Below are 20,598 nucleotides of genomic sequence, written 5' to 3'. Positions count from 1 at the left end.
CTCACCAATTTGGTGGCCTTCTATGGAAGGGCTACGGAACTGATGGCCAGGGGTAGAGCAGTTGATGTCATCTACCTGGACTTGTGCAAAGTGTTTGACACTGTCCCACACCACATCCTTGTCTCTAAATTGGAGAGACATCAGTTTGACAGATGGACCACTCGGTGGATAAAGAACTGGCTGGATGGCCGCACACAAAGAGTTGTAGTCAATGGCTCAATGTCCAGCTGGAGACCAGTAACAAATGGTGTCCCTCAGGGATCAGTGATGGGACCGGTCTTGTTTAGCGTCTTCATCGCTGACATGGACAGTGGGATTGAGTGCGCCCTCAGCAAGTTTGCCAACGACACCAAGCTGTGTGGTTTGGTTGGTACTTCGGAGGGAAGGGATGCCATCCAGAGGGACCTTGACACGCTTGTGAGGTGGGCTGATGCCAACCTTATGAAGTTCAACCACGACAAGTGCAAGGTCCTACACCTGGGTTGGAGCAATCCCAGGCACAGCAACAGGTTGGCCAGAGAAGAGATTCAGAGCAGCCCTGCAGAGAAGGACTTGGGGGTGCTGGTCGATGAGAAAATGAACATGAGGCGGTAGTGTGCGCTCGCAGCCCAGAAAGCCAACCGTATCCTGGGCTGCATCAAAAGGAGCATGACCAGCAGGTCGAAGGAGGTGATCCTGCCCCTCTACTCTGATCTTGTGAGATCTCACCTGGAGTATTGTGTGCAGTTCTGGTGTCCTCAACATAAAAAGGACATGGAACTGCTGGAACAAGTCCAGAGGAGGGCCACGAGGATGATCAGGGGACTGGAGCACCTCCCATATGAAGACAGGCTGAGAAACTTGGGGCTGTTCAGCCTGGAGAAGAGAAGGCTGCATAGAGATCTCATAGCAGCCTTCCAGTATCTGAAGGGGGCTTATAAGGATACTGGGGAGGGACTCTTCATTAGGGACTGTAGTGATAGGACAAGGGGTAATGGGTTAAAACTTAAACAGGGGAATTTTTGATTAGATGTAAGGAAGAAGTTCTTTACTGTGAGGGTGGTGAGGCACTGGAATGGGTTGCCCAGGGAGGTTGTGAATGCTCCATCCCTGGCAGTGTTCAAGGCCAGGTTGGACAGAGCCTTGGGTGACATGGCTTAGTGTCCCTGCCCATGGCAGGGGGGTTGGAACTAGATGATCTTAAGGTCCTTTCCAACCCTAACTATTCTATGATTCCATATCTAAGTAGTTGAATTCCCCCAAGAGGACCAGGGCTGTGAACATGAGGCTGCTCCTCTCTGTCTAAAGAGGGCCTCATCTGCTCAGTCTTCCTGGTTGGGTGGCCTGTAGCAGACACCCACTATAATGTCTCCTGTCCCTGCCCTCCCTTTATTCCTGGCCCAGAAGTTCTTGGTCAGCTTCTCATCCATCCCCAGGCAGAGCTCCATGCACCCCAGCTGGTCATTGACGTAAAGGACAGCACCCCCTCCTCCTCTCCTCAGCCTGTCCTTCCTAAAGAGCCTGTATCTCCATTCCGACACTCCAGTCATAGGAACCATCCCACCACTTCTCTGTGATGTCAGTAAGATCATAGCCCTGCAGGCATGCACACATTTCTTGTTTATTCCCATGCCATATGAATTTGCATAGAGGCATTTAATTTGGGCCCCTGATGAAGCTGATTTACTGGCTGGAGTGGCAGGAATTCCTTTGTGCTCTCCTCCTGCTTTACCACCAGTGCCTTGGCAACCTGGGACTGCCCAGTGTGTCCAGCCAGGCACCTCAGGCTCCCCAGGGTTAAATCACTCACACCACTCAGTGACAAGCCAAGTGACTGTTCAATGTCATTTAAACCTTCTGAACCCTTCTTTTGCTCCTTTGATCCGAGTTACCTCCACGGTGCCCAAAAGCTCTGAGGGGTGGAAGAACCCAGGGCCAGCATCCAGCCCCATGGAAATAAGTGTCCCTGAGGCAAAGTGAGGAGCGGGGAGGTGAATATATAAATACATAACATGGGACACAGTGCTCCCAGTCCCTCACTCACACCTGGCAATCATTACTGGGACCAAGCCACCCGTGACCTCTGGAAACAAGACAGAAGGGGGTGAAATTCACCCATTCCCACATGGCAGGTCCAGGACTGCTTTTGTACTCCCACACCCTGACACCACGGGGCTTCACGCCACCAGGGCAGGACCAGGTGCCAAAATCCTTTTCCCACCAGCTCAGCAGAGCAGCTCACCCCATTGTTGAGCCTGTGGTCTCACTTGCAAGGTGAATAATTAACCTTGGAACTCGCTCAGCGCTCCTCCCCACACGCACACCTCTCCCTTTCTTTTAAATGCCTAGGCAGAATGAAAGTGAAACAGTGCCAGAGTCTCTCCGGAGGAGACAACAGGTGAAGGTGCTGGAGGTCTTGTGTGTCTGGGGACAGGCCTGTCGTTCCCACTTCCGACAGCCCTTTTCCAGAGGGCAAAGGAGGATGGAGTGCAGCGCTATTCCTGGAAGAAGCTCCTCGGCCAGCGCGGGTGTGCAGGACACTGCTCCAGTTAGTTGAGGTGCGTGAGCTCACGTGGACCTCTGCCCCACGGAGCTGCCTACCCACCACCACATCTCCCTGGGATCTCCTGTGGCACAGAGTTGCTTTCAGTTTCTGGGGATCACGCCTGTGCTATCCCAGCTCGCTGTGGAGAGGATCGGTGTGGTCAGTACCGGGGTGCGTATCCCTTCTCTTTCCTTGCCCATGGGCTCACATCTTATGGCCCTCCCTCCCCGGCTGCCTCCACTCACTTCCCTGGCTCACCCCTTTGATCGTTGCTACTGCTCCACTCTGGCCGCAGAAGCCCCATGTGGGGTTCGAGTTAGGGACTCACCCCGCTTCCTACTGAAATCTCTGGAAAATAGGGTCCCCTCCTCTCCCTCCCACCCTCCGAATAGGCTGCGGTGGGCTGAGCTCCTGAGCAAGACAGTGAATGATTGAATATTCCTCTGAGAGGGTGTGACGCACGGTCTGAGCCCCACTGTGTGAGCAGCTCAGCAAACCCATGGGAAGATGCAATCCCTGCAGTTTATAGCCTGTGAAAAAATCTTGTACCAGGGAGAAAACTCAGGCCAAACTCAGATCAAAGAAGCATGAGATCTATGTCCAGAGTCCCAACATGCCTGCTCACTGTAATCATATTTCAATCTCTGGCTCCTGTGAGCTGCACAGACCCGAGACAGGCAGTTCCTGGGTGACCTCAAACAATAGCTGTTTCTGATGATTTAAACCTATCAATCACTGAGCTGCCTTGAGCCTGCTATGGGGAAATGCAGCTGATGTAAACCATTACCGCACCATATATAGCCTCCCGTGCTGTAACCATGATGTTTTGGAGAGCAGAGATTGCTCTGTGTTTGAAGGGAGTAGAGAAGAGCTCAGCCCCACACCAGAAACTGCTCAACCACAGGCCACCTTCCAGGAGTGTCAGGTCAGGGCTTGAGCAGGGCAGAAACAGCAGCACAACCCAAAGCTGCTGCATCCACAAGAGAAAGTGACAATACGTCAGTGAGACCCAGGGAAGGTTATCATTCCTACATGGCTGGAAATCCACCTAGAAGAACAGAAAGCAAAAACATACCTTGTTACAAAACAAAATGGCATGTTTACACACGTATCAGTGTCTCTGGTGTTCCGTGGTTCTTTGGTGCTGGAGAAACAGCTGCCACTTGCCTGATTTATAGAGTTAAATAGAGCTTTCCAGAGCTAAAAGCAGGCCAGCACCTGGCGTCTGTGGGTAGAGAGATAGTTTTAGTAGCTACAGCCAGCAAAAACTTGCTCTGTCCTTGTATTAGGCATAGGAAAGGGATGTGCCACATTTTCAGTTCAGGACTGACTTTGGAGACACTGTATTTTGGAGACAGCCTAATTCTGCTGTTTTATGCATTTCAGTGATTTGGAAAAACGCCCTTGTTGAAAGACAAGATGAATAGAAGTACGGAGTTAGACCCAAGGAGCGTGACCTCAGAACCAACAAACAGTGCAGGGAAGGAAAAGAGGGAGGTTGCTTCCGAGCTGAGCAGCCCAAGTTTGCATAGCATGGACAGTGGGTTCTTTGAAAGAGGTATTAAAACAATGTTAAGTATCCGGAAATCAAAACGAAGTCTGAACAAAGAGAAAGAAAAGGAAGGTACTGGCACATGGAAAGGAAAACGACTTTCTTTGCGATTCCCCAAGAGCTATGAGAACAAAACCACGATCTGTAATGGCGTGCAGGAGGTTAGTGAGAAGATAGAAGCCAAGCCCATTCAAGGAAAGCCTCTTTCAGGTAAGAAGCAAAACTACCAGTGTAATACATGTAACCTTCAAGTAGTTCACTCTGCAAATCTTGGGCCCAACAGAGGTGCTAAAGAACAGGCATCTCATTATGGGGTAGAGACAGCTGTCACCCCTCGCACAAACTCATTGGGCTGTTACCTGGTCCAGCCTGGGCAGGTCGCCTACCACTAAACATGCTGCTTTGTGGCCTCCACTGCATTAGTTTACGCATATCAACAGCCTAACTATCAACCTGTCGGCTAGTGTACCAGTGGACATATCGCCCACCATACATTATCAGTCACCAGTGTGCTGAGCACAGTTTGGGAGCTGCTGGTCTGACAATACCTAGAAGTGCAATATGGGCTGTTCCTACACTATTGTCTGCATTGTGCTTCTGGGAAATTTCTGCTCTCCAGCTCTCAGACTGATAGTCTGGAGTATGTACTCTGTGTCTTGCTGCAAGGTCTTGATGGGGAAAAAGGTGGTCTGGATGTGATCTGTTTTGGAACCTCCACTTGGTTCCTAACCTTAGAAACTGCCTTGCAAAGAGACGTCCACAGGTACTTTGCTCTCTTACACTGACTTTCCATCTATTTTTCTCACACCAGCTGTGCTGCAAGTACTTACATGATTTGTTTTACTCCAGCTGGCTACTCCCATGTGTTTTGTCAGCATTATATAGATAGGTCTTTGTCAAATTATAATAACGACCTTCAGCATAGCTCTCGCTTTTCCCCAAGTGTGGCAAACTACAATGACTTTGATCTTGGTTTAAGCACCACTCTCCTCTACCTTCTTAAGGCAGAGGCACTACAGTGCATCCACCAGGAGGTAGACTGAGGTGGGTCAACATGCTTGACCTTTCCTCAGCCTAAATTTCTAGAAAGAAATTCTTGGTCTACTGCATAGGATGTCATGGGGATCGGATAGAAGGGCTGGCATTGTCTCACTGCTGTAATATGCTCTACTGTGCCATAAAGTTATTTACTGCTTTGCACTGGTAGTCTGTGAGGTTGGTAAGCTGGATCTGAGCCCACCTCATAAACTTTGAAAGTCTGTTCTCAAAGGGTCATAGATGAGGAGTGACAGGAAATGTTACCGTAAGCTCTTCTCATCTCCTCCTAATAAACAAGCTGAGGAATTGAATGAATAAGGCCCATACTGTGCACAATAACTCGTGCTTGGCCTAGACTGAAGCAGCTCTGTCAGAAACACATCCCATCCTGAGATAAATATGGCAAGCAATGGAGACTCCACCATGTGCACCATTAAGCTGCATAATGGTTAATTGCCTTTCAATTGTCTTCCTTCAACTACCAGCTGTCTGGTCTCCTATTGCTAAATTAAAGATCCATTTAGCACCCAGTATCACCTCCCTGAATAATTATCCTAGATAGTAATTAAATGGTATTTTCTCACTTTGATAAACAGATCAGAATGTATTCCCTTAGTCTCTCACTGAAAGTACTTGTGCAAACACAGGTTTTATATAATTTATCTAGAAGAGACTAAGTTATTTGTCACAGTCTCCCTCCCCTCTGAGTGCAGAAGTAACTGTAGCTCCATACAGGCACTCAAAGCTCTATGCCTTCTATGCTTCATCAATAGTTGGGTTATTTGGCATATTTCCATCTTCATACAGATATTTTCTGCTGCATAGATTTGGTGCATATGGTATAAAACCTGTTTGCAGACAAGCCCAAGCGTATCAATTATGTGCTACAAACCATATATTTTTTGAGTGCTCTCCATTTTTCCTGCATCATTTTATATATCTGAGTCCCAGAAGCAGTAGTCACACATGCCTATATAATACCTTTTCCCTTCTCCTCTTTAATATTTCTTTATGCCCAGTATCACAGTGGGATCTCCTGTTCAGAGCACCTGTTACAATGCTGGAGATGGTGAGATCTTCCCAGGGCGTCTCAAAAGCTAACAGTGCTCTTGGATCTTCTCAACACATGACAAATACTTCTTACATTACTGGCAAATAGGCAGTGGTCACCACTTGGAAAACAAATGTCTCTGTCTAGAGGCAGTGCTTGGCATCTGACTGTAGGTTTATATGCAGGCGATGAACAGCCAGGTCACCCAACCCTGAAACACCCCGGGAGGATGAACTTCACATATTTTGCTGTTTCTCACTTCCTCCTGCTGGGACCCTGGGATCACCATCCCAGAGACTCTCCTCATTCCCCAGCCAAAGGGTTAGTGCAGACTGCAGTAACTGCAGAGCTGAGAAGCTGTGGCTTCTAGTCCTCCACAAGTCCCTCTTTTTGTCTGAGAGGAGTCTGAGCATTCACAGAACATCTGAGTGTCTGGAACAGGTAAGAGGCATCTTTAAGAGGGCATTTGCTATGGTAGGCACAGGCTTGGAACGGGTGGCAGGCCATGGATGGGCTAGTCTCTGGCTTGCTACCTTGATCCCTACATCTCAAGGAGTCCTCATAACGCAAATCACCAGGGACCACCTCTGCAGTTTGCATTAGCATTTTGCTCAGCCCTCAGAAAAGCAGGAGCTACTTTAGCTGTGGTATTAGTTGTGTATGTGTCTTAGGAAAACTTGATAATGCTCATAATCAAGCCAGAAGGGGAGCCCAGGGTTTGCCCAAGGTTACGTCTGAACTGAGAATGTTCACCAAAATGTATGGACAGTATGCCCGAGCCAGTATCCCACTCCCCCAGGGCCTTGGTATCTCTGAAGGACATGCTGGGGGTGGAGGGGGGCAGACATGACCATCTAGTGTCTGACCAGGAGCTCAGAAGGCCCAAAGGGGTCTGTCCTGCTGTGCTCGCTCCAGCCAGACCCTGGGCACTCTCCCTGATTTCTCAGACAGCACACTAAAGCACCTTTTTAGCCAGAGATACCAGAGCTGGGCTGCACGGCTGTGGCCAGTCCAGCAGCAGGGCTGTGCTGAGCATGTTGGTGTGCTGGGAAACAAGGGGATCCGTGCTAAAGGAAATCCTACTGGTAGGGTATATCCCGAACTGTTCCTGCTGCCAGTCCCACTTCATCTCCGCACTTAAAGACAGGCAGAGCCAAAGGTGGTTTTATGCAGCTTGAGATGCCAGTGTCCCTCTCTGCAGACTCGTTAGCCATCGCTTGAGGTTTTCCTGCAGGCCTATAATCATTTTATTTGATATTTCCTACCTCTGAAAGCAGCAGTTTAGAGATGTGGCTCAGTCTGCGGTAACTGCGTTTCCACTGCTTTGTCTCCTGTGTCAAACAGGAGCTGGAGATTTGGGGGGCTCAGTCTTAGGGGCACTGCTGAGACCTGGAAACTCAGAGCAGCCCTGCAGCCTCCCTGTGAGGCATCTTGTCCTGTTACCAACCTGTCAATCACCTAATGCCTGCTTTGTCCCAACCCCTCCCCCTTTTTTCTGCAGTAATGGAAATCAATGAACTTATTCAGAAAAGGGAGCTTTTAGAAGCATTTGCATGCATCAAGTACTTGGAAGATGAGACTATCACTGAACGGGATGCTGAGAAATACAAAGATAACCCCCAGGAGTTTGTACGGAAATCCAAGGATGTGGATTTGCTTTATAACTCCATCACAAATGTGATCCAGGGCATCGTGGTGGGAACACTGGAGCATCCCACTGTAGAGGATACCATGCTGACCTCCCTGGTGACTTTAATTGCTTATGAGGAAGCAGCTCATCCTAACACAGGCAGTGCTGATGGTCCTGGGTCAGACTTGCTTGGCATGCCCAGAAAGTGGAAGGAGGTGTGGAGGGAAGCTATCAATGAGAGTGCTAGAAAAAGGGTCCTGAGGGTACCCATGGCATTGAAGGAAGAAGACAGTTCTTGGCTTAATCTTCATTTAGGTTCCCTCCAGAAACACCTGAGCAAAGACTTACTAAAAATCAAGCTATCAGTACAAAAGTGCTATCCGGAGGAGTACCAGGTGTGTGACACGTATGTGGAGGCTTTTCACAAGGCCATTGCCTCACATTTGCAAGATCTCTCCCAGAGACCGCTGGAATTCAACGAGCTCTACACCTTGCTCAACTGGGTGGCCAACACTTACTGCAGGTAAGCTGCTGCACTTGCCACACCACCTCAGCCTCCTCCAGAGCGCGGCAGGGCCACAGGGCACTTCAAGAGCACTGAGCTATTTTCAGCTTTTTAAGCGAGGGGGAGAGACAGAGTCACTTCTACAGCAGAGCCAGATAGCTAATCTATTAATAGGTGGGGACAAAGGTTTGTGGATAAAGCACTTGCTGCTTTCCCCAGATCTAAATTACCCTGTTTTCCCCTCCCTCTCCCACTTGTCGTTCTCACGTAGAATAATAGAATCGTTTAGGTTGGAAAAGACCTTTAAGATCACATTGAGTGTGACTGTTAACCCAACACCGCCAAGTCCACCACTAAACCATGTCCCTAAGTGCCACATCTACACGTCTTTTAAATACCTCCAGGGATGGTGACTCCAGCACTTCCCTAGGCAGCCTGTTCTAATGCTTGATAATCATTTTGGTGAAGAATTTTCCCCTCATATCCAATCTAACCCTCCCCTGGCGCAGCTTGAGGCCATTTCCAGGAAGCTCCTCCTTGCAGCTCTGATAAACCCACTCCCTTTCTGCAAATATTTTGCAAGGTCCTGCAGCTGCTTGGTGACTTTTCCAGGCACAGGGAGGGACCTGTGGGGGAGCCCTGCCTTCTTCCTGTTTAATTAAAACTCTGATGTGTTTGGAAAGAGGCCATGTTACCCCCCGTGCTCACAGGTCAGGCATCTTGAGGAGGCGCCAAGACATCACCATGTGGAATTGGCCACACTAAAACAAAGGCTCTGGCTCAGACATGTCTACTGGTTGAATAGGGGGGCCATAGGTTTTAGGACCTTTAAAAGCTCCCTGCAATCCAGGGGTGCCTAAAGTATTCTAGGAGCTGTATGGACATATCTAATACCATCCTCAGGGCACTCTGGGTGTTGGAGTAAAGGCAGGAATTCTTTGCAACAGCAGTAAAAACTGTGCTGCTGGACATTGCCTCCTTTTGCAGCCAAAGGAGACATCTAAGACACCTGTAGTAGGGCCAGGCACCGAGTGTCAGTGTCCCCAGTTATTCACCCGCTTTGACTACCACCCATCACACCAGCCTCAAAGGCCTACCAGGCTAAAACCTAACAGATACACACAGTGGGGTGGGAAGGAAAAGAGAGGCAATGTCCACAGGAGATGGGTCTGGTAATAAGCATGTAAAAATAGCTACGCCAAAGCAAAATCATGTCAGTCCCGGTAGCTGGTCTGCAGGCCTGGACCAGCTGATCAGTGGTGGGACAGCACAAACCAGCTGGCACCCCTTAAACAAACAAAAGAGGGAGGGAAGGCAGAAGTAGCAATACTGAGTCAAACAGTGGGCAAAAATAGACCGGGAGGAGGGTGGTGGAGCAGAGCAAGCAGCAGCAGCACTTGCTCAGATCATTCCTAGCCTGGGGTAGCTTTTGGGTCAGGAGCATTTGTGCTGCAGATGGTCTTTGTCTTGAGAAGCCCTCGACAGATTTCTTCTGTAAACTTGTCAGTTGCTCCTAAAACCCCATTTATGGTGTGCTGACTGTGACGGCACATGTGTGACTCCCTCAGCATTGTAGCACTGGCTGACAAGTGTTATGGCAGGACTGCCGTGGGAATGACACTCCATCCCATTGTCCTTCTCCCTCACGTGTCGCCTGCCAGTCTCCTCTGGAGGGAAATTTGTGCATATCCTCAGCCCCAGGAACTGTACAGTACCCCAGTATTGCAGGAAAGGGGGAAGAAACAAGCTTCAGCAGCCAGGTTCTGCACCAAAGACAAGTACCCCCTCTGTACTTCTCTACCTTGCTGTGAAAGAACTTACTGAGAGCCTGCTCTCTTTAGGGCACTGCTTGCAATCACCTTGCTGTGTTGGGCTGTTTCCATTTGATTTTCCCATTCTATAAGAACTTCATCCCCTCTTGGGACCCATCCCAAAAAATAAGAAATTGTCCGACACAAACTCATTATTGATGCTACAATTTGAACAAATAGAAAAAAAAAGAAAGCAGGGAATAAGCCCCTTCAGCATATGTTTGAAACAGTCCTTTCAGTCATGGTGGAGAGTTTGTATTTAAATCCATTGGTGTCCTTTTTTTGTAGGACACTGCAGCTGTGTTCCCTGTTAACCAGGTTACTGCTTGCTATGCAAGTCCCACATTCAGCAAGGGCACAAATATTTTCTTCTTTCTCCTCTCCATCTCTATCACCCTGAAAGACATAATGCTTCCACGGTCCATGGCAGATTGCAAGGGTAGCACATTCAATTGTACAGGCTAATAATGGGTTTCTTACCCTAGAAGGAGAAGCACAAGCGCTCCCTCCCTTTCCCTGCCTCCCTGCTAATCAGCTGGCCTGATTACATGGGCAATGCAGAGGAAAGTGAGTGGTAAAGTCATGCATCAGCTGAGCGACTTCGGAGTCGGGCTCTGTAACGGCACATGCACCGACTGCTTCCATCTGTGGAGAAGCCATGATGCTGCCCTGGTCCATGTTCCAGGCATGGGAGTGCCTACCAGAGGCTGCCCTGCACAGAGCAGGACCTGCTTTGCGACCGTCCATTGCAAGGGATAATGCACAGGGGAAACTAGCAGCCTGACAGCAGCCATGATGTGACGCTGGAAGGGAGCCAGGGAGATCAGCTAATTCCAAAGCAGCCCACTGCTACAGGAATTACCCTGAAAGACATTTTGCAGGCTCAGAGGCAAATGAATCAGCTTCAGGTTGTTTATTTTAAAAAGTAAATTCGCATGGCACTTTTCATGTCCAAACAACTCAGAAGTCTCATGATTTCTAAGGTGGGCTGGAACCTTAAATCATTTTGGGTTTGAATAATTAGGATTTTGAATAGGGAGAAAAGATTTTCTTGTTAAAGCTTGAAAACAAGCACCGCAATTTTAGCTTGAAGTATATTCCTCACAGCTTAATAATTATGTAGCTCATGCCACATGAATATTCCATCGGTTTACTCACATTCTGAGGCCACACAATTTGTTCTTTTGAATCTTTCCAGTGAACTCTTTCTGGGTAACCCCGATCTCAAACCAGAAATTAAGACAGAAAACCTGTCCCTGCTGTTAACGCCAGCTGTTTGGGATAAACTGAAAACCGACTACATCACTTCTGCAAAGGTAAGAGCATTGACCTTGTCCCCACATGCCCCCAGGGAACGTGTGGGAGCCCCATTGTCTCAGTAAAGGTCTCAGATGGCTGCATCGTGGTTTCTAGCTCCACCAGGTGCCGAGTCCTGCCAAGACCATGCAGAATGGCCTTTAATAAAAAGCACAATGTCCTGAACACCAACGCAGGGAGCAAAACAGGCCGTGAGCCTGAACCTGGATAATCATAGAGCCAAAGGGACTGTACCAGACCCATACAGAGGCTTACCGAAAGATCATAGCTGGGCTTCAGCAGGTTGAACACACTTCAAAGCCAGATGTAAAGGCATTTGAGCTGCTACTTTCACAGCACATGATCTCCTCCAGCACATCTGAGGTTTGCTATAAGCAGAAAATTCTGGACATGGCGCTGCCAGAGGATCTCCCCATGGTTCACTCCCGCTAGGAAGCCCCTTCTTCCGTTGCCTTTCTGCCATCCTTGGCTGGGAGTCTGTGTAGACTGTGCTTTCCTCGCTCTTTGCTGGGCGCAGGCATTTTCTTGCAAACCATTTCTGAAGCAGGGCACTGCTCAAGGTGAGCTCAAGGTACCCAGCTTATTCAGCAATTAGTATTGCTCTATCGTGCTGGTGAAGGATCATTTTGTTTTACTGGCAACAAGACTGATCTATCAGCCAGGACTGAACCATGCTGCCACTTACTCAAGTGGCTGTGCTGCCAGAAAGGACCAGTTTGATATTTAATCCTGACCTTGTGTCTTACATTTGCTGGAGAACTTTGCAATCAAGCAGTCAAGCAGCTGACAAAACGTTCCCCTGTCAGGAGATCTGTTCTCCCTTAATTTGTACCTTGTCCCCACAAACCACAGCTCCTGATTTTTCCTGAAATCTTGTGTAGACCGACAGGGTCTGGAGCAAGACCTTTGACTTTGCTTGCCTTTCTGCACCACACACGTGAGCCTTGTGTATATGCCAGGAGAGCAAAATGCATTGATGCAGTTTTCTCATGTTTGCTTCATTATCCTGAGCTGGATGTTTCCTTCCTATGTTAAACATTTAGGGAAAAATCAAAAGCTATTTTGGAAACATCCTGAGACTGGAGGTCACGGAGAAGTGGGAGAAGGAAGTTCACCCAGAAGTGAAGGAAAACCTCTACCAGTCCTCACTCTCCTTAGATATCCAAACGGTATTTAATGAACTGGGGCAAAGTGCGGGGGGCTCTGTGGCTCCAGGGAAACGGGATCATTACCTTCTGGGGTGGAGGTACCGCCTCCTGCGATAATTTATGTTAGTCACGCACTGGCAGAATACATTAGAGCAGCAAATGCTGTTTATTACAACTTTTAGCTCTCCCGCTTGCCTTCTAGCTGCAAATTAAACCTGCTGTCAATTGTGTCAGCAACATAATAGGCAACTGATTTTAAAGCCCTTAAATCTCTTTGATTAGAAAGAAGAAGGAGAAAGGAAAAAAGAGGTGGAAAGAAAAGGTTTGTTAGAAAAACCCCTTGGCTGAAAGAGCGTCTTTGTCCCGGGGCTGTGGCAGCCACAGAAAGGCCGTAGGCAGTGACAGCCACTCCAATTTAAACAGTACAAAAACAAAAGCTCCTACTAGCTTTAGAGACTACAGGGTAATAAATCCAGGAGAGGTTTTGATTCATTCTCCTCACTCAAAAGGTTGAGTCATTTCAATTAAATGAGAGAGAAAAAGAAAGAAAATCAAAGAGTTTTACCTGCTGCCGTGACTCTTTTCCCATAGAGGAATATTACACATTGTGTGATCACTGGGAAGGCACGTCTGAATTGGATTAGCAGATGGGTAGGATGCCTCAAGAAGCGCTAGAGCAGGCTGCCTCACTCTAGAGAGGCAGCAGGGTTGTGGGAATGGGAGTTAGGGAGGAACCCAAGTGCAAGCAAGGTTTCTGGGTGATGCCTGACCCTAGGAATCAATGATCAATGATTATGCCACAGATCACTTTGTGCCTCTTGGCCCATCCTGGATTATTATTTTTAGAACTGCCAGAGAATAATGACAAACGCCTGACACCAAGTGGGCCATTTGGCCCTTTGCTAGGCAAGTCACTTTTCTTAACCAAGGCTCTGTGATACCCTTGTGAAGGATGTTTTGCCCTTGCTTGTCCCATTCACTAGAGGGTTTTCTTTGTGACCTTCTCTAGATCATCTGTGAGCACATGAAGATATCTAAAACAATCAGCAGAAGCCTGGAAACAAAAATGCTTGACCTGTGTCTGGCAGAGCTGCGCGAATTCATACCAAGGTCATCACTGCTGCGGGCAGCACATTCCTTTCAAATGAGTCCCACATTGGTAAAAAAGCAGGGAAAAGGTCCGTGCACTGGGCCAGATGCTGGCACCAAGCAGGCATGGGCCTGCTCCTGGGAGAATTAGAGATGACAATGAGCCCAACAATAAGCAAGCTGCAGAACAACTCATTGGGAGTCATAAACAGACCCAGATAGGACTCTTGGGAGCCCCAAAATCTGAGGTCAGAGCTCCAGGAAGTGCCTGCTAGCTGCTCTGGGATCTTGTTGGTGTTGGATGCTGGTCTCTTGCAGTTGCAGCCATGAGCAAGTAGCAGTTATGAATCTTCAGATCCAGACCCTGCTTGCCCAAAACATTACCTGGGTGTCCTGGGGAGAGTCCTGTTGAGAGGGTTTGTCTCTTGCAGATGGGACCCTCTGTGTTGCACCCATGCAAAACTTAAGGCTGAGTCTTTTGAAAATTTACCCATTGGCCAAAAGACACAGGATCCCGCATCTCTGCTGAAATGTTGTTCTGCTTGGTAGTCCCCAGGTTGTGGCCTCAGATCTTACCCCTTGCAACGTGGTTTGGGGATGCTCTAGAGAAGGGTTTTGGCTCAGAGGGTCCCAGCACAGCAACGCATTGTCCAGCTCCTCCAGTGGGGCTGTGTTCTGGGGGGCTTGCAGCCACTTTCCGGTGCAGTTATCTGTAGATGAGAAAGGCTGTTCATGATGAACCAGCTCCAAGCGAGACTAAAATGACTTTGTCATTAACCTTTAAAGTTTCTCACCTCCTGCGGGTGCTGACCAGGGAGTTTGCTAATAGACGTTTTGCAGGAGTGAGGACAGCAAGCCAGAGAGCTGCTTTCTCAGATCATCAACTCAGGGCATGCCAGGAGTCCAAAGAGCACTAAAGGCAGCGCTTTCCCTGTTTATATCTATATGCCTATCTATATACCCCTCCCATATCTAGTAGCCTGGTGATCTACATTTGTCTCCCACACCCTGAACGAGCAGCGCAGTTCAAACCAACTATTTGGCTTTGAAGTCTGTCTGGGTTTTAGAGGAGAAACATAGTACTGATATTCCATCCATTACTTCTTCTTCTCCCACAGCCCCCACACCCCCATTTATTTGCTTTTTTCCTCTTCTCTCCTCTCTTCCGTTCCTTTTTTCCTTTTTCTTTGTCATCTTTCAAAATATTTTTTCTTTTTTCCTTCTCTTTCTTTTTCCTTTTTTTAAAAAACCCAGCAAGTTGGCATAAAATGCAAGCTGCAACATAAAGGGGTCCCATATGAAAGGACCACTGAAACTTCAGCTTTTTCTTAAACCAACCCAAGATACTTGGGCTGAGGCTAACCCAAGATGCTTAGGCTGAGGTTAGCCCAAGCAGGTTCCTTTACCATGGCAAAGAATGGGATCACCAGGCAAAGCCTGCCTGAGCACAGAGCCTCCTGCCAGCAGCGCGGACCTGACTGTAAAACAGCTGTCAAAATTGTGGCTGCTGTGCTACACAGAAACAGCTACCTAACACAGCAGCTGAGGTTACGGGGGGAAAGGTAGGTGTGCCTCCCCATTCCTATTCCTTTTCTGCTGGAAAATCAGCCCTGACATAAACCCTTTCCTTGTGTGCTTAAGAGGGCACAAATTACATTGCCCCAAAAGCCAGAGCAATGAAGAACCAGACTGATGAGCCTGAGTACCATAGCTGCAATTAATCCCTCAGTGTGAGGAAAAGGCAGAGATTTCTTGTGCTGAGATCCCTGGCAACCCTCCAAAAGTGTTGCGTACCCGCTCAGGCAAGCACACCCTAAACCCATAATTATCTGCCATCTATTCCCCTCCAGTGCACACGCATGTTACGACAGCTGGAAAAAACATATCCTTATACAGAGGGGACAGGTTGGGCCAGCCGCCAGTGTCTCCTGACACCACTGTGTACACAGAAGATGAGCAATCCGTGGCTCCCCCACCACTAGCGTTACCTGTGTGTCTTCTCCCACAGGTTCGAGGAGGAGTTTGTGCTGTGGAGCACTGCCCGGGACAGCCCCATCTTTGCACCCTATTTTGTTGCCTACATCAACAACTTTCATGACCTGCTGTAAGTCTGCTCCCCCCAGACTGAGCTGCTGCTTTGCTGGGGTCTGGTAGGGTGGCAGCATCCAGGGAGGAAAGATCAAGGTCTCCTTGGGGTGCCCCACTGGGTGCTCAGCCTACAGCCCTTCCTCACCTCATGATGGGATGCTCCCCAAGAGATGCCGATTAAAGTCACAAGGGTGAAGAGTCAGAAGCAGGGATGGATGTGATGCGTGCATGAAAGCTTTAAGCTAATTTTCAGCCCACCCTTTTCAGCCTCAGAGGTGGGTTTATTTCATTTGTGGTTCTGTAGATTAGCACCATAAACCCAGCACAAAGGCTGGTTTTGGTACTGGGCTGGAGGAAGGTCTGTGAAAGCACTCAACTTGAGAATAAACCCCTGCCATCACTGCTGGCAGCAGGAACTTCTAGAGCTTTGCATGTGTTATGAATTAGTTATTTGAAGCCATGCATTGAAAAGGCCTGTGATAAGCAGGTATGCCCACCAGCTCTGTCTATCAAAGACTCCCCTGAGGGGGTTGTTCTGCAGCCATGCAAGGACACAGCCCAAGGAGGCTCAGGGGCTTTTCAGCATCTGGGGTCATCTCTGCCATGCAGATGTGGTGCTTCATCAGAGGCCGATTCAGCCAAGCGGCACTGGGCTAATGCCTGGCTTCTGGCCACCTTGGGATGTTATCTCCAGCCCGTGCCGCTGTGCTGCTGCCAGGCACGGCCTGCCCCAGGGGTGCTGTCTGCCAAACGGCATTCAGGTCATACAGAGGATTTCGTACTGCGATGCTCACAGCGGCCGACGGCTCCAGCCGCAGTGAACACTACCGCCTGAAGTCTCTAGATGGCAGGGTCTCCCCAGCAATGCTAACCTGGCCGACGCGCTGGCTTTCTCTGCCTCCTCCTGCCCTTGCGGAAAGTTGCTCTCCCTTCCCTGCTGGGGACTGTAAGGTGGTGAAAGGAGAAGCCAGCCTCAGGCAGGGAGTTGGAAGGTGTTTGGGTGATTTATTCCTGAGCCGAGTGAAATATTTGTCAGCCTAAGGTGTTGAGTTGCAAGGCTGAGGTAGGTGACCTAATAGCATGATTTTGTGGATGCTAGACCCAGACTTGAGGTGCTCAGCAGGAGCTATGTACCTGAGCCCCAACCTGGCGTAAGAGGGATGCTGTGAGGTATTTTGTAGTCCAGCTTCAGGCATACAAAATAGCTACTGGGAAGTGGCAGGAACCCGTCACACTCTGGTCACAGCAGTGGATGTGTCACATCCCGGGAAGCTCAGGCACCACTAGCATTTTTTGGTGATGCTGCCTTGGTTCCCCCTAGAGCATGTTACAATGAGGAAACTATTGAAAGTGAGAAGAAAGCCAGGAACTTGCAACGTACCCCAAAGCCCACACATACAGCTGGGGATTTCATTAATCTCTCTGAAGTTGTGTTTTCTTCCTCATTAGCGTGAGAATGTGCACTGTCCCTTGGAAATTCCACAGGTTTCCACCTTGGTCGTTCACCATCCCCACTGCTGCCAATAGATAATGCGTGGAGTGAGTCAGCCAGGCTCTGGGGGACACAGGGTCAGCAGCTTTCTCTTCTTCGGCTTTATGATTTACTTCTCCCTTATCCCATAATGCCCCAGTGCTCTCTCAGGTACCTGGAGATCATTTAGCAGAAATGTTGCTCAAGTGAAAATGTAACCAGCCTACGCAACTGCTCCGCATGGTTGAACCATCCCACCTGATGAGGAAATAGATGGTTTTTAAGCACAGTTATTCAGTTGTGATTAATTTTCAGTGTTCAGGATTGTGTAAAAGAGTCATTACTTTGACCCAGTCGGTGTTCCCAAGCGGAAGTACTAGCTACGCAAATTTACTTAAACTAACACCCAAGATGCCAATTTGGATAAAGTGGCAGTGTAATGGTTTACCTTTTAACATTAACGCATCGGTGGTGTGTGTGTCTCTCTCTCTAGGTCAGGGTTAGAAGCAATGTTTAGAGTCAACACTGAGGAACTGCAGAAGATTGTGGCAGCTCTGACAAGGAACTTCACGAGTATTTTTTTAAACAAATTAAGAAAAAAAGCACAGGTAAGTGCATCTTGGGCACACTGTAACAGGTACGTGCAGGACAGTGCAGCAGCTGAGGACTACCTCCCTTCCTTTGTTTTGCCAAGTAGACCTTGTTTTTCAGTGCATGGCATTATGGTCCCTCCATAATGCATTGTGCCTAACATGTGTAGAAATCCTCCTTAATCCAAAGCATCCTGTGAGTTTTTTGCTATGAGCAATGATACATTTGTCAAGTTGTTTACTTTGGCACAATGGCAATCAAAAAGAAAAGAGTATTTAGAGGCTTCCAGCATCTCAGGCAAAGCAGTAGGGGGAAACTTCACCCATCAGGAAGCACTGGGAAGTCAGCCGGACACCACCAGTAAGACATTTTTCCATCTATCAAAACATTTGGATTTTTAAGGACTTTGATTTACACTTATTTATAGATCTGTCATCATGGTCTATTACAGAATCATAGAATCATTTAGGTTGGAAAAGACCTTTAAGATCATGGAGTTATCTGTCTCTTCAGACAGGACAGAATTCTGTGATTTTTCCGAGCTGTTTCCCTGGTGAAGAAAGACTGACTCTTTCAGCGTGAGGATGCTAAAGCTCTGATATCAGTTGATAAAGCTCTGATGTCGGCTTAACTTGTGTTAAGAGGCCTAAAAGGAAACTTGCTGCTATGAAGTTTGTGCTTCCTGGGTGATGTAGACAGCATTTTCTGCTTTCAGCCGTATGAGGTCCACTAGCCCTAGCTGGTATGAGAGATGAAAGAAACTAAGCCTTTGGTCCCATCTCTTTTGACCTACCCTAACTCCCATTCCAAATCACCAAGCATAAGAGGTCATTGCAGAAAGCAAGACAGTACTGCAACTGCTCCTATCTAAGCCAAACCTGCCTGGCCAATGGGACTTTCCAGTAACTGTAGAGTTTGTCTTGGAGCCTAAGGGACAGGCAAGGAAGGAGTCAAGCCAAGGCATTGCGAAAGAGAGACAAAATACCATGAGAGCTGGGAGCAGAGAAAGCATTTCTAAACAGCCCTCCAGCAGGAGGGAGCACAGCAGGAGGGCAGAAGTTGGGAAAATCATTGGGAAGGAGATTGCCAGGAATATAAAGACAGAATCCTTAGAGCTAAGAGAAGAAAGGTACACAGGGAATGTGGTGGAGAAGGGTTGCTTTAGCCTTAAGATCCCTTAGGGATATTTCCAGTCTCTTCCTGGTGTCCCCAGAAGCCTTTAGTAGATATTGCCGTGTTTCTACGTGGAGGCATATTAGCTCCAGGGACTCAGCAAGGGAAGTAACCCACTGGGGACTTTTGATCAGAGCACCTTGTACCCGAGGCAGATGGGAAACAGTGCCATTGTTCCCACATCAGCACTGACCACAAGGCATCAATTTGGGGATGCTTCCAGCTGCTATTTCCCTCCCCCATCAGAGCAATGAGCAGAAGTAAAATCACAGTGAGACTTTGTGCAGACACATGGGTCTACAGGGAGTGCAGACAGCCCCCTGTAAGAGCTTCGAGCAAGAGATTTTGATTTCCTTGTGGGGAAGGCTGGAGGGGTGATGGATTACTGGGATAATTTCCAACAGATTTGCTACCAACTGACTTGTCATGGCCATAGCTAGTGCAAACCTGTGTAATGCTAGCATACATGGTTGCACACCACAGCCTGTTCTAGCCATGCCTGATTAACATTCACACCTGTTTCTTCATCCCTATGGTAGGAATACAAATATTTACCTAAAGAAATATAGCTCATAGGTTAGAAAGCAGCACAAAGCAAGGAAATGGGGTGTCCCAAGTAAGCCTTTAATGCCAAAGCATCTCCTGTTCAGGGAGTGATGCTTCTGTCTGCACTGTGGCACCTACCCAGAAAGGGGAGATGTGGCTCTAAATTCACAGGACAGAAAGAAAAAAACGTGGTGCCTAACTCCTGGTGTGCCTCACAGAGAGCTGGTGTGCCATCAGTGCTCTGTGCTTTTTGGTTCAACCACCCCGAGAAGGCATATAGCTGGGTGCCTTTGGCTAGCACATCCACTAGTCTGAATATTACCAGTGCCATCAGTGAGTTGGTTCTTTTGCAGCCACTCCTTAAGAAAATCCTAACCAAGGACTGGATTTTGTCGATGGAAAGGCCGGACTCGCTGGCATCTGCAGTCTCACAGTTCTCTGAGCACCTGCAGCACATGAGGGAGCCCATGGGGCAGGTAGGCAGCTGGTCCCATGCCTGGGCACAGTGATGTTGGGGGGTACCAGTGTCATTTGCAGGCTGTGGTCAGACCTGCGGCGGGGGCTGTTTATATAACTGTGGGCACTGCTGATGCAGGGGAGGTCAGCTCTTGCTGTACTTCCACGTGAGAATAAGCAACGTCTTTCCTTTCTGTAGTTTAAATATGGGATCTTCTTTTTTTAAAGAGGAGCAAAAAGCCCTGGTGAACTTCATCTCTGAGCATTACAGTTCTGTGAGTTGCAGGCTTATCAGCTCCTTTCACATCTGCGCAGTTGTAAAATAAACAGGTGGCTGACAACAGCTCTATGTTTAAAATCGGCAAGCACTACCAAACCCTACTTTTAAAGCAATCCTAAATATCTCCCTTCGATACTGAGGGTCCAAACTGACTCTCATGGGCTGTTTCAGGGTAGGCACATTTCCATGGCCATAACTCTGTGCCTGAGTGAGTGCCGTGAGCAGTCAGCTCCTTTCAGCGTGTGCTGACCATTTGCTGCATTTGTGTACCTCCTCTATACCCTTGGCTGCTGCTAAAGACCCGAGGCCTTCCCCTGTCCTCTCCCAT

The 20,598-nt window shown here is 48.4% G+C and overlaps 1 protein-coding gene across 5 annotated transcripts in view; it reads left to right on the top strand.

Moving 5' to 3' along the window:
- Positions 1–2,358: 2,358 nt before the first annotated feature.
- EXOC3L4 (exocyst complex component 3 like 4) overlaps positions 2,359–20,598 on the top strand; it is a 32,474-nt gene continuing 14,234 nt past the window's right edge. For 3 of the 5 annotated variants that reach the window (XM_065685097.1, XM_065685094.1, XM_065685096.1), the window contains exons 1-9: positions 2,359–2,695; positions 3,911–4,286; positions 7,667–8,318; positions 11,310–11,427; positions 12,472–12,597; positions 13,586–13,686; positions 15,674–15,769; positions 17,718–17,832; positions 19,888–20,010. In XM_065685097.1, the coding sequence (XP_065541169.1) occupies positions 3,944–4,286; positions 7,667–8,318; positions 11,310–11,427; positions 12,472–12,597; positions 13,586–13,686; positions 15,674–15,769; positions 17,718–17,832; positions 19,888–20,010 (1,674 nt within the window). In that variant the 5' untranslated portion in view covers positions 2,359–2,695; positions 3,911–3,943. The remainder of the gene's footprint in view (positions 2,696–3,910; positions 4,287–7,666; positions 8,319–11,309; positions 11,428–12,471; positions 12,598–13,585; positions 13,687–15,673; positions 15,770–17,717; positions 17,833–19,887; positions 20,011–20,598) is intronic. The other 2 variants (XM_065685095.1, XM_065685098.1) reach the window with 2 other exon arrangements.

The sequence above is a fragment of the Lathamus discolor genome, chromosome 6 (assembly GCF_037157495.1).
Source record: "Lathamus discolor isolate bLatDis1 chromosome 6, bLatDis1.hap1, whole genome shotgun sequence".
Lineage (NCBI taxonomy): Eukaryota > Metazoa > Chordata > Aves > Psittaciformes > Psittacidae > Lathamus > Lathamus discolor.
The sequence above is the reverse complement of the archived record's forward strand: the minus strand, read 5'-3'. Positions and strand labels throughout refer to the sequence as shown.